Source organism: Haematobia irritans, chromosome 1 (genome assembly GCF_050003625.1).
Source record: "Haematobia irritans isolate KBUSLIRL chromosome 1, ASM5000362v1, whole genome shotgun sequence".
In the NCBI taxonomy this organism is placed as follows: Eukaryota; Metazoa; Arthropoda; class Insecta; order Diptera; family Muscidae; genus Haematobia; species Haematobia irritans.
In genome coordinates this window covers 138,854,800-138,869,692 of record NC_134397.1, presented here as the reverse complement: position 1 = coordinate 138,869,692, position 14,893 = coordinate 138,854,800, and the positions used below count along the sequence as shown (strand labels likewise).

Genomic DNA, 14,893 nt, shown 5'->3' with positions numbered 1-14,893 from the left:
AGAATTTACACAATTGTTTATATTACAACGTCTGTAATCATAATATTGTTAATTTCAACGCAAAACATGCCCATTTAATAGTTATCTGCTACGATTATAAAACGGCCATTGTTTAAAAATTTTATACTACAACAAGAAAAAAAAAATTGTGTTTACCTTGCACCTTTTCTTATCGATGTGATTGATAATAATACTACACCCTTGGCAACCCTGTTTCTAATCTCACAATTTCAATTTTTGATAGCATAAAAAGTGCTCATATTTAAAGAATACTCTTGAGTGTCTCTTCTTCAGTTCACCATTAGACCTCGCGCCGTTAAGATCGTTCGCAATAGCTCAACATTAAGAGCTCTCAAAAAGAAATAGTTTTCGAAAGGAAAAAAAAAAACAAATCAATACATACCATATATGTGATAACAACAAGAGACAACAACAATTAATGTGCAAAGTACCTTTCGTACCAAACTGAAAAAAAAAACGAAGAACAACAAATCTAAAATATATCAGTGAATATTTAAAATCTGGTTTTTTGTTTTCGAAACTTGGATCTGTATTGAACGAAAAATTTTAAATAAAAATGTCGTTAGCAAATGGCAACGGTGTTGTGCATATGGAAAATGGAAATTCAAATTCCACACTAGTATTCTTTGTCAATGGAAAGAAGGTGTGTAACACAACACAGTGTCATATAAGAATAAATTCAATATCAACTAGTTTAGATTGTATTATATTTAATAAATAAGAACCCAAAAAAATTCCGGTTTATCAAAAAAAACACACGTGAAGAGTGTACACACAATGTTGTTTAATGGAGTATTTGCATCATGTGGTCATTTATCGTTGGCACACGAGTGTTTTTTTTTGTCAATGTATCTTAAGTGTGCCGTCAACAAGTGCCAGTTAGTCAATTATGTCGACAGACCCACTCCTCTCCACATATGGGTTTTATATATATATGGACAATTTGCGAAGTAATGTTGTAAATGAACATGAATAACAAACAATTGTGTATGTAAAAATAATTAATTAAAATTTTATAAATATATATATTTTCATATGTCATTAATAATGATGTTAATAAAAGCAATTCAATTAATTTAATTAACTAAAAATAATTAATGAAATTTTTATTGTGATATAATTAGTTTAATACAGTTCATTGAATCTTTAAATTGTGACTCAAATCGAAAGAAAAATCCAACTATAATTATTATCAAAAAGCTAATAAAAATGTATAAACTCTTGTAAAATTACCAGAAAACTATTTCATTTAAAGGGGAAATAATTATAAATAAATAAACAATAATACGATAAATAACTGATATCTTCAATTAAAAAATTAATAGAGTTTTTCGACCAAATTTAAAAAAAAAATAATAATTCTTATTAATTTTGTGATTGATATTATCCCCCAGAAAAAATACAACAAAATTTATTATAGCCGATTTATCTTTCTTTTATAGCCTATTCGCATTAGGCTCGAAATCTATTAAAAGTGGATTTGAAATCCCGTTTTTTATAAGGCAAATGATAGTTGAAATCTAGTTAAAGTGGATTTTAAAAGTGTAATGTGTAGGAGGTTTTAATTCATGAAAATTAGTTGATTTTTGTCATATGTGAAATCATGTGTTTCAGTTATGTTTAGCTTACTTTAATAGTGTGAACTAAAAATGAGAAAAAAAAGTTGGAGTCCACAAAAAACATTCACGGAAATATTTCCAATTAAAGACTTAATTGAGTTTTAAAAAATATTGAATTAAAATTTTAATTGATTCAAGAAATTTTTTAATTGAAACAAAAACCAATCACAAAAATTAATAGTATCAATAATTTTTTTATTGGTACTATAATTTCTGTGATTAAAGACATTTCAATTAAAAATTAAGTGGATCATTTAATTTCTTGATTGAACACTAAAAATTTATATTTTTGTGTGTACACAATTTTAATTTTACTAAATATGAGTTTCCTAAAAGGGGGGAATTTTTCTAAAATTGTGTTTTTTACTTAAATTGTGTCTCTCTAGCAGTTCATATAGCGCTAAAGACATTTTAACAATTTTTAATAAACGATGCATATGTTAAAAACCAAAAATTAAAAACAAAATTTGAATTTGAATTCTGTTTCAACACACTAAAAAACAGTGAACCCACCAAAACGGGAAATTTTGGTTAATTTAAAAAAATATCGTTAATTTTAGAAAGTTTCAACTAACCTGTATTACAAACGCAGGTGTCACGACGATTTCACCAAAAATAAGTAAATATTTTTCGTCAAATTCAAAAAAAAAATTAGACATAATTATTTTCACTTCCCAGCAAAAAAACGCCGCAAAAAAAGTAATGAAAATGTTCTTTTTGGATCCGGAAATGGTGCCAAATTGACGCAGAAGCGATGAATTTAACATGATTTTTAATGCATTATAACGCTTTTCATCAAACATTTTCAAAAATTCGGTATTTTTCTAGAAAAGATTTCCATTTTTTCGGCAAAATTTAAATAATTTTTACTGTTTTTCTGTTTTTAACCTATTTGAAACAACAAAAAATTGATTTCCCATTAAAAATATGAAAAAAATTGACTCAAATGAACTTCCTGTGCTGTTAAAATAAAGAACATGTTTGGGAGGGCATTTTTGGAAGTTCTTTTAAAGTTGTGCCTTGAGAAGGACTTCCAAATTTTTTTGCTGGGTTGTTAAATTAAATTTCGTAGTACACTGAAAAAAAGGACCCTATATTTCAGTAAAGCCGATTTAATTCTATTAGTGTTCTACGAAGTTCAAGATGGGCATATTATTTGTAAAACTTACGGAAAAAACTTAACTACAAACTCGAATTTAGTTAATTTTTATGCTTCATTTGTGAATAATGTTGTCCCCTGTTTTAGTTAATTTATCTAACATACGGCAAAAAAAGACATTGTATGAATTTCAAAAAATATAATTAATTCATTAACTGAAACAGAATTAAACTAGCTTTAGTGGTCATATGGACCCAGCAAAAAAAAAATTGGAAGTTGGTCCACAAACATTTCTTTTAAAGCGCATCCCGGGATCCCCTACCCATTTTTTCATTTCCGATGCAAACCTTTTGGACATGTTTTAGAAAGTAAGGAATTAGGCAGTTTTAAGTGAAAATATAAGTTTTGGGTAATTAAATTTCGCAAAAAAAGAATAGAAAATTAGTAAAAAAAATCATCTCCGCTGGGATTTGAACCTGTGCCGTTTGAATTATTCACTTCCATGGAGTTTTTTTTTTGAGAAGGTTTTGCAAATTACGATAGTTTTTCTGTTGATTTTTAATGGAAAAAATATAGTTATACAAAAATATATGCAAAAAAAAACAACTATGTATAACATAAAAAAATATTTTTTTTAGAAAAATATTTAATAAAAACATTTCCGCTGGTGAGATTTGAACGAACGTTCTTTATTTTTTCATTCATAATAATAAAGAACATCTCAGGAAGTAGTTAGAATGTCATGCCGTGGTGTCATATTAAGTCACAAACATTTGAATAGACTTTTTCAATGGCGTTTGTGGCTGATTGTACTAAGGGTACTGTTATGGTACCAACAGACCTAGGTCCAACCCTCGGTGGAAGTGAAGAAGTTTTTCAATTTGTAAAAATTAGATAATAAGAAAATAAAAGTGTAACAAAAAATACTGATAAAAATAAAATGTGATATTGGAAAAAAATTAGTTTTTAGTTTTTTTTTTTTAATTTCTTCATCTAATGGAACATCCAAGGCACAAGGTATAACATAAAAAAATATTTTTTTTAGAAAAATATTTAATAAAAACATTTCCGCTGGTGAGATTTGAACGAACGTTCTTTATTTTTTCATTCATAATAATAAAGAACATCTCAGGAAGTAGTTAGAATGTCATGCCGTGGTGTCATATTAAGTCACAAACATTTGAATAGACTTTTTCAATGGCGTTTGTGGCTGATTGTACTAAGGGTACTGTTATGGTACCAACAGACCTAGGTCCAACCCTCGGTGGAAGTGAAGAAGTTTTTCAATTTGTAAAAATTAGATAATAAGAAAATAAAAGTGTAACAAAAAATACTGATAAAAATAAAATGTGATATTGGAAAAAAATTAGTTTTTAGTTTTTTTTTTTTTAATTTCTTCATCTAATGGAACATCCAAGGCACAACTTCTAAAGTCAAAAGACAAGCCCATGTGAAATTCATTCGGGATGATCCAAGTTTGCACTACTTCCGGATCACAATTTGGGGATCCAAAATTTACTTACTTTTTTAATTGTTTTTTTTTGTTATACAAGGTTTTTATTTTGTTATTTTCGGCATATGTTTTTATATAAACATATTTTTTCCATCAGAAAAAATTAAAAACTCTCGTAGTTTGCAAAGCCTTTGCTAAAGAACTTCCATGGAAGTGAAAAAGTCAAATCCTAGTGTGTATGAAATTTAATGTTTTCTATTTTTTTGTAAAATTTAATTGTCCAAAACTTAAAGTTTCACTTTCATTGAAAATGAAAAAATCGATAGGGTTGTGCTTTTAAAAAGTATGTGGGCTTAGTTTGCAAAGCCTCTCGTAGTTTGCAAAGCCTTTGCTAAAGAACTTCCATGGAAGTGAAAAAGTCAAATCCTAGTGTGTATGAAATTTAATTTTTTCTATTTTTTTGTAAAATTTAATTGTCCAAAACTTAAAGTTTCACTTTCATTGAAAGTGAAAAAATCGATAGGGTTGTGCTTTTAAAAAGTATGTGGGCTTGTTCAAAAGGACTACATCGGAAGTTGATGGGGGATTCCGGGATGCGCTTCAAAAGAAATGTTTGTGGAACAACTTCTACTTTTTATGCTGGGTACATCTGCACGCTCACAAAAAATCGCTTTTGTAACATATACTCCCAAACATATTTTGCTTCAAGCATATACATTTTTGGGTATTGCCCAAACATTTATATGTTTGATCTCTTCCAATATATAATATGTTTGAAAGCATATTGGTCTAAACAATATATGTTTGGGTAGTCTAAGTTCCAAACATTTTGTATTTTTGCATCCAAATTCAATAATGTTGTCTTCCAAAACAACAATATGTTATTATATGAACATATAATATGTTTGGAAGCATTTTGCACCCAAAATTATTATATGCTTAAAAAAAATTCTCAAAATTTTATTTATTTATTTATTTATATATTTACAATCATAATGAATTATGAAAATAAACAGGTAATATAGGTGCTGACAACATAGGTTTTCGACCTGAATGCTCAAAATTTTGTTTCTGCCCAATTGTGTATTCCCCCACATCTTTCTCACTTCCACGAGATTTTTTAGTTCTTAGCACCTTTTTCTGTAATACAAACATTGTAGAAGAAATTATTCAATTGTATGATTTTTTTTATTTTAATTTTACCTTTTGCCGGACGGGGATTCGAACAGCGGACCACACAGTTTGTAAGGATCAAAGAAGTAGCTGATCAATTGCCCAAGGAAAAATAAAATGTTAATTTTGTAATAACAAGCAACAACCACCAACTTAATTCAATATCGCTCCCTGTTAAATAGCGCTCCAAGCTACTAAACACATATATGTTTATAGGCTATTTCTAAATTAATATATGTTTGCATCCAAGCATATTATATTTACAAACATTTTATGTCCCAAACATAATATGTTCTAGCATATTAACATATATGTCCCAAACATGTTATGCTAGTTTATGAACATTATATGCTTGCACTCAAAAATATTGTGTTTAAAAATTTGTGTTCCAAACATATAATGTTTATAGCCAAACATATGAAAAACAGTCTTTTTCATCCGTGTGGGTACCGTACATCCAAATGTTTTATGAATCTCGAAAATCTTGCAAAATATCAGCCAAATCGGTTCAGATTTAGATATAGCTCCCATATATATCTTTCGCACAAGGAGTACGTTTAGTAGTATCGGTAATTATGCCAAATTTGGTTGAAATCACCCTTATTCCTGAAGTCGACTTCGCTTTTTGTCGTCTGTTGCTTTTAAGTCGTCTCGTCATTCATTTGGTATTCCTGCGAAGTGGCGACGGCGACGACGACGATTACTTTTTGTACCAATTACAATACTCGGTAATAAAAAGCCGATATCACTACACTGTTAGAAAAATATGTTTTTCATATGTTCCGATATAAACAAAATGTGTTTCGGGCACGATTTTAAACCACAATATATTTAAGTGCGAACATGTAATGTTCCTAAACTAACACTAAATGTTTGGGACATCTATGTTAATATGTTAGAAAATATTATGTTTGGGGCATGAATGTTTCATAAAAATCATATGTGTGAATACAAACATATATAAATTTACAAATTTCGACTAAACATACATATGTTGTGATATTTTATTCAAAGCGACAGAGAGAGTATAGAGAGAAATAGAGATGGAAACCGGGAGAGTTGACGAAAGATATCAATATAACACAGCAAAAGAGTCAAAAAAGAACAATTTCTGTGAAACCGCTTGTATGTTGTTTCGGAAAACTGTGTTATGATAAGGCCAAAAATTTGATATGTTTAAGTCTAAATATTATTTAATTTGAATAAAGAGAATATACATTCTGAACCAAGAGAATAGACATTTGAAAAACAAACAGCTTATGTTTTCGCCTTGAGAGCAGCATTTTATGTATGTGTGGACATGTGTTTTGTTTATCATTTTGGCATTATGGACACAATTTTTTTCTTGGTTCTTTAAAAGAAATCAGGGGTCTTCATAAAAATAACGAAAGGGCACTATACTCTTTTTAGAGTTGGGACAGTAAAATGAAATAAGGAGGAAATAGTGAAAAATTACACAGTAAAATGTAAAAAAACAAACTTTAGTTCCTCTTTATTAAAAAGTAGTCCACGAGGAGTTGACGGACACCATCAAATATAAAAGCGGGCATTAAGTTCGAGTTTTACAGCTAAAACAATTTAAAAAGTTTGTTTTCTTTAAAATGAATTATTAAAGAAAAATAAAAGGAATTTTAGAGCGATGGTGTTAAATGCTAGTAAAAAACTGTTCACTCCTAAATAAATTTATGTTTATATTATAAAATTATGTATGTATGTTTATACTCGACTCCACGTTCTTCTTTTGTTAGTTTTTGAATTCCTTCCAAATTTTAAAGTTTTGTACAAAAACAGTTTTTTATTACAAGATTGTTATTTTTGCAAAAAAAATAATATTTTATCCAAAAATCAGTCAATTTCGTTTATATCAAGCACTGTTACAGACTATAAATCTTTAATAACGCACATTTCGAAGTTTCATTAAAAAAAAAAAAAAAATAATATAGTATAAATATAAATGTTAAATTAAAAAAAAAAAAAAAAAAATGTTCGGTCGGAGCAGGGATTGAACCCACGACCCTTTGCATGCAAGGCAGACATGCTAACCACTGCTCCACGTGGCAAACGAATGTATGTTTCTGTTAAATAATGTTATGTTTGCATAGGCTCGTGGGCGCTGCAAACTATGCTATATAAATGTAACTTAAAACGATAATTATCTACTGGTGACTATAACAGCTACGTAGCCCAGTGGATAGTGTGTTGGCTTACAAACTGTATGGTCCTCGGTTCGATTCTCCGTGCAGGCGAAAGGTAAAATTTAAAAAATTTATAAAAGTGAATAATTTCTTCAACATTATTTGTATTACAGAGAAAGGTGCCAATAACTAAAAAATTTCGTGGAAGTGAAAATTACGAGTATGTTAGGGAATGAGCACAATCGTGTTTGGGAAAAAGTCTTCCAAGCATATAATATTTTTGGCTCAAAATGCTTCCAAACATATAATATGTTCACATAAAACAAACATATTAATGTTTCGGCAGTATGCAATAATATATGTGCTTCCTGCAAAATATGTTTGGAACATATGTTAAAGAAGCGATTTTTTTTGAGGGTGTAGAAAACAATCAGCTGATGTGAATTTTAATTTTTTCGATTTAAAATATTTTTATTTCTGACGCAATTCTAAGTCGGAAAATCAAGAAAAAATATTTAATTTGACGCGGAAAAAAATGTGGATATATATTCGAGGACAGTTAAAGCTTCCAAAACTACAAAACTGGTGACGACGCTGAGATCAATGGCACAAGAATCATCGTGAAAGAAAACAATCAGCTGATGTGCAAAACTGAATTTTAATTTTTTGCGTTTAAAATTCTGTTTGTTTGTAATCCAATGTTGACTTGGAAAATCAAAATAAATGATAAATTTGACTCGGGAAATCTACATTAGGATAATAACAACATCCGGCATATACAATTGACGACGTTGATATTATGTGTCCAAGGATCATTCAAAGTTCGACACAATTGTCGAAGTTTGGTGCTAAATAAAATACATTGGCCTTGAAGGATTTCTATTAAAAATAAATGGAATGAAAATAAAAACGTTTACTTTAATTGTTGTACAGTGTTCTTTTCTATGATTTGAATGCGATGACCATAACTGCTATATATACTGATTTTTCCCATTTTTTGTAATTGTTCAAGATTAGTCACTTTACCTCTTACCAATTTCCATTTTTTACATTTATTTTTCAATTGTTCGATTAATAAAGTCTAAAAAACTTCTTCAAAAATTAAACACTAAACTCGTCGCTGATAAATTTAAAGGGGACAAAAAGCGACGATGTTGGCGACAAAAAGCGACACCAGGAATACCGATTTTCTTCATAGCAGAATATATCGACGAACGGAATACCAATCAGTGGCGACTGACGAAAAGCGACGGCGAGGGCGACTTCAGGAATAAGGGTGATTATAACTATACATGTCAAATTTAGTCAAAATCGGTTCAGGTTATATATAGCTCCAGAGTTGAGGAAATATGGTAGACTGTTACACATTTTAGACCCATTTTCAATGGAAGTTTCCTCCAATTAACTGGATAGCGTTCGCCAATTTAAATTTTAATTCTAGAGATTTTGTAGAAGTAAAAAAATTGTATCGTTTATATAGCTTCCAGCAAATGTGAAGTAGTTGAGATGGTAACACAAATTTTGGCCTAAATAGGGGTTAAGGGTGTAATATAGTCGGCCCCGCCCGGCTTTAGGCTTTACTTACTTGTTTTGATACTATCATTTCTGTGATTGAAGACATTTCAATTAAAAAATTAATTGGATCAATTAATTTCGTGATTGAATCAGAAAAATGATTTTTTGTGTGTATGCGGTTCTAAAACATTATTATTTGGGACATATGTAATATCATAATCCATAATAATATGCCTGCCAATCATATTAATTTTCTCAACCATACGAATAATAGGTTGGTAGGATAGGCTAAAAAATATCTGAAAAATTCCTGTTTTTTATTCACATTTCGATGATTTTTTTTAACTTGACTATATATTTATAAAGACATAGCCTTATGTATACGGCACTGTTGCAGTCACTGTGCACAAATTTTCGTTGACACTTTAATAAAATTGAAATATTTATTGACTCAATTAAAAAACTTACTAGAATGTGTGAAAGTTTGATATCATAAGTAAAGCCTTTCATTAATTGAGTCAATAAATGAAACAAGTGTCGGCAAGTAAATGACTTAAAGAATGTGAAGTCAAATACACGCTCACAAAAAATCGCTTCTGTAACATATACTCCCAAACATATTTTGCTTCAAGCATATACATTTTTGGCTATTGCCCAAACATTTATATGTTTGATCTCTTCCAATATATAATATGTTTGAAAGCATATTGGTCTAAAAAATATATGTTTGGGTAGTCAATTTCCAAACATTTTGTATTTTTGCATCCAAATTCAATAATGTTGTCTTCCAAAAAACAATATGTTATTATGTGAACATATAATATGTTTGGAAGCATTTTGCACCCAAAAATATTATATGCTTAAAAAAAATTCTCCCAAACAATATTGTACTCAAAATTTTATTTATTTATTTATATATTTACAATCATAATGAATTATGAAAATAAACAGGTAATATAGGTGCTAACAACATAGGTTTTCGACCTGAATGCTCAAAATTTTGTTTCTGCCCAATTGTATATTCCCCCACATCTTTCTCACTTCCACGAGATTTTTTAGTTCTTAGCACCTTTTTCTGTAATACAAACATTGTAGAAGAAATTATTCAATTGTATGATTTTTTTTTATTTTAATTTTACCTTTTGCCGGACGGGGATTCGAACAGCGGACCACACAGTTTGTAAGGATCAAAGAAGTAGCTGATCAATTGCCCAAGGAAAAATAAAATGTTAATTTTGTAATAACAAGCAACAACCACCAACTTAATTCAATATCGCTCCCTGTTAAATAGCGCTCCAAGCTACTAAACACATATATGTTTATAGGCTATTTCTAAATTAATATATGTTTGCATCCAAGCATATTATATTTAAAAACATTTTATGTCCCAAACATAATATGTTCTAACATATTAACATATATGTCCCAAACATGTTATGCTAGTTTATGAACATTATATGCGTGCACTCAAAAATATTGTGTTTAAAAATTTGTGTTCCAAACATATAATGTTTATAGCCAAACATATGAAAAACAGTCTTTTTCGTCCGTGTAGAAACACAATTATGTTTTTAAGTTGTTGTACCAACTAGTAAAAATAAATGGATAACTTAAATGGAGGAATAGGATTGTTTACTATGAAATTAGGGATTTCATAACATAGGAAGCATAAACGACTAATTTTCCGTGGAACCAGGAAGTGCCTTGTGCAAAATTTCATTCATAGACAGGCGCTTGGGTGTACCTAGCAAAAACAAGTAAGGAAAGTCTAAATTCAGGCGGAGCCGACTACATTATACCCTACACCACTTTGCAGACCCACATTTTCGATATCCTATCAAATCCCTCCAATGTGTTGGGTGCTATATATATAGTTTAATGTTCCCATATAAATACATATACTCTGACCAGATCTGGACAGAGTTCTACAATATTTATAAACTTTAATTTTAAGTCGGTTAATGCCCTGAGGTGGAACACAATATTTGTAAGAAATATGGGAAACATTTTAATCTGAACCAATTTTGAGCCAACTTCGCAAAAGTGTATTTATGATTTATCGACCGATAGATATGTATTAGAAATAAAGGAAAAATTGAGTCACTGTAAAAAGTTTTCGACTTAGCAGTGGCGATTGTATAAGGTAAATGTGGGTATTTTGGCCATTTTTGCTCAAATCGGAAAAACGTATACATGGAAGCTATATCGAAATCTGAGCCGATTTCAACCAAATTTGACATGCATACTTAGTATTTTAATTCCACTCCCTGTGCAAAATTTCACGTAAAACGGACTACAACTTTGACCTCTGTGGTCATATGACGGAAAATCGGGCGAAAGATATATATGGGAATTATATCTAAATTTGAACCGATTTCAATAAAATTTAGTACACTAGACTACACTACTAATTGTACTCCTAGTGCAAAATTTCAACCAAATTGGGCTTAAACTCTGTCTTCTGTGTGGACAAAAAGACAACAAATTTAAAGACAATTTCATTAAATATAAAGAATTTTTCTGAATTATTAAAGTCAAGTTGACCTTAGCCTATAAATTTTTTCTTTCATGTTAAGATACCCATTTTAAGTGAAATCACTTAATTATAAGGACAATACGACTTCGTTGACAAGTTTATCGACTTTTGGACAAGGAAAATAACTTTATTCTATGCTAAGCAAAATTTGTATTCGTATTTTAAAGACATGAAATCTTTGACCTCACGACAATATTTTTTTCAGTGCATATCGGGCGAAAGATATATATGGAAGGCTATATCTATATCTAAACCGATTTCAATCAACTTTGGCACACTTGACTATAGTATAAATTTCCCTCCTTGTGCAAAATTTCAAGCAAGTCAGGGTAAAACTCTGGCTTCTGGGTCTATATATGTGCATATCGGGCGAAAGATATATATTGGAGCTATATCTAAATCTGAACCGATTTCTTCCAAAATCACTAGGGTTCTATTCTTACCCAAAACAGAAACTTGTGCTAAATTTGAAGTCGATTGGACTAAAACTGCGACCTAGACTTTGATCACAAAAATGTGTTCATTGACAGACAGACGGGCGGACAGACGGACATGGCTAGATGGACTCAGGGACCACCCTGAGCATTATTGCCAAAGACACCATGTGTCTATCTCGTCTTCTTCTGGGTGTTGCAAACATATGCACTAACTTATAATACCTGTTTCACAGTGTGGCGCAGGGTAGAAAAATTAAGTTCTTCGCACAAGGCACAACTTTAAAAACACTTCCAAAGTTATTCTTTAGTTTAATTCGAGTTATAATCTCGCATTTTTTCATATTTTTAATGAGAAATTTAAAATTTTTTATGTTTTAAATAGGTTTAAAACAGAGTAAGTGTTACGGAAATGTTACAAATTATTCAAATTTTGTCGAACAAAATGCAAAATCCACTCTAGAAATTGCGAATTTTTTTTAAATATTTGAAGTCAAACGTTTCCGACAAACGCTAGAATGCATTAAAAATCATAAAAAATATAAAAATTATTTATTTGGCAAAATATCACAAAATTTTTAATTCACACTTAAAACACTGAATTCGGATCATACCTTAAGAAGCGATTCAAATCCAGTGCAACGTCATTTGAAATAGTGGACATCCGTCCTATGACAAGCCCATGTTAAATTCATCACTTCTGTGCCAATTTTGCACAACTTCCAGTTCCAAAAAGAACGTTTTCACTACTTTTTTCGTGATGCTTTTTTGTTGGGTAGTTATATAGAATCAGAAAATGATGCTAAGATGATATATCGTAAACACTTTTTTCTGAGAATCGAAATTTCCTTTCGGCGTTAAAAAGTTTTTTTTTTCATTAGAGAAAATCATTGCATCACTTGTGGAATACTGACTAATCACAACGGACTAAATAGTCTAAGTGAGCCTGTAAAACGGCATATTACTTAAACATATCCATAACATAATGATCTTGAAATTAGAAAAATATTTTATCATGAATAAGATTCTTAGAGACACATTACTCAAAATCCAGTGGTTATATAAATTATTTTGATATCGTCAATAAATTTTAAGATATAATTCAAAGGCCCGGCGATTTAACAAACGCTTAAAAAATAATTTTAAAGAGCATTTGTTTTCCAATTTGTATGAAAACTTTGTCAAAATGTTATTTCTATAGGGAATTTTGTCAAAATTTTTTTTCTATAGAAAATTTTGTTAAAATATTATTTATGTGAAAAATTTAGTCACAATTTTATTTCTATAGAAAGTTTTGTCAAAATTTTATTCTTATAGATTTTCTTTTGAAAATCTTATTTCTATAGACAATGTTGTGAAAATTTATTTCTATAGAAAATTTTATCGAAATTTGTTTTCTATAGAAAGTTTTGTCAAAATTCAGAATGGACTGAATAGTCTAAGCGAGCCTGACGCATCGGGCTGCCACTTAACCTAACCTTTGTCAACATTTTATTTCTAAAGAAAAATTTGTCAAAATTTTATTTTTAAAGAAAATTTTGTCAAAATTTTATTTCTATAGAAAATTTTATTAAAATTTTATTTCTATAGAAAAGTTTGTCCAAATTATATTTCTATAGAAAATTTTGTCAAAATTTTATTTGTATAAAAAATTTGGTAAAAATTTTATTTCTATTGAAAATTTTGTCAAAATTTTATTTCTATAGGAATTTTTGTCAAAATTATATTTCAATAGAAAATTTTGTCAAAATTTTATTAGTATAGAAAATTTTATCAAAATTTGTTTTCTATAGAAGGTTTTGCCAAAATTCAGAATGGACTGAATAGTCTAAGCGAGACTGACACATCGGGCTGCCACTTAACCTAACCTTTGTCAACATTTTATTTCTATAGAAAATTTTGTCAAAATTTTATTTCTAAAGAAAAATTTGTCAAAATTTTATTTTTAAAGAAAATTTTGTCAAAATTTTATTTGTATAGAAAATTTGGTCAAAATTTTATTCCTATAGAATATTTTGCCTAAATTTTATGTCTATAGAAAAATTTGGTCAAAATTATATTTCTATAGAAAATTTTATTTCTATAGAAAATTTTGTCAAAATTTTATTTCTATAGAAAATGTTATAAAAATTTGTTTTCTATAGAAAGTTTTGCCAAAATTCAGAATGGACTGAATAGTCTTTTGTCAAAATTTTATTTCTATTGAAAATGTTGTCAATCTTTTATTTCTATGAAGACAGTTAGGACTGTAACCTGTATAGGTGCACAAGCCAAGAAGACAACGAAGAATAGGGTGTGGATGTGACCTTGGTAAATTCACACGCCGAAGATATCGCGAACGTGAAGCAAAGTGGTTTTAGCTCGTTTTGGTGAAGTCCAGGAGGAAAGGTGTGAGCGTTTCCGTAAGGGCAAAGCGATATATTTTAACTTTACCTCATAGCAGTATCCATTTTTTAAATAGTTTTGTATAAGTTATTAAAAAGAATGTGCCAATTTTCAAAAATAGGTGTACCACTTTTTCGACATTTGTCCCTTTTCGTGCCACTTTTTGAAGATTCTCATTGGTAACTCTGATCTCAATGAGAAGCAAAGACAAGATTTGCGACAATAGATAAATCTAATAGGTAAAACGGCTTTTTCATACACGGAAAAAATGTTTTTTTTTCGAATTCAATCACGAACTAAATTAATCGAAATAGATTATTTTAATCAGTCTATACAGGGATGAAAATTGTGGCTTATATACCCTAAAGAAGTAAAATAGGAAGATCGGTCCATATAAAAATATATTGGCCTAAAATACTTTCACAAAAATCGGATGAAAATAGAGGCATCTATATACTCAAGGAATCAAATAGATGGATCGGTTTATATGGAAAGTATATCAAAACCCGAACTTGACCTGCAA

General features: G+C 29.4%; 1 protein-coding gene across 1 annotated transcript in view; it reads left to right on the top strand.

Moving 5' to 3' along the window:
- Positions 1–292: 292 nt before the first annotated feature.
- Positions 293–14,893, top strand: part of LOC142221902 (xanthine dehydrogenase-like) — a 30,655-nt gene continuing 16,054 nt past the window's right edge. Inside the window, exon 1 of the mRNA XM_075291764.1 lies at positions 293–664. Coding sequence (XP_075147879.1) covers positions 578–664 — 87 coding nt within the window. The 5' untranslated portion in view covers positions 293–577. The remainder of the gene's footprint in view (positions 665–14,893) is intronic.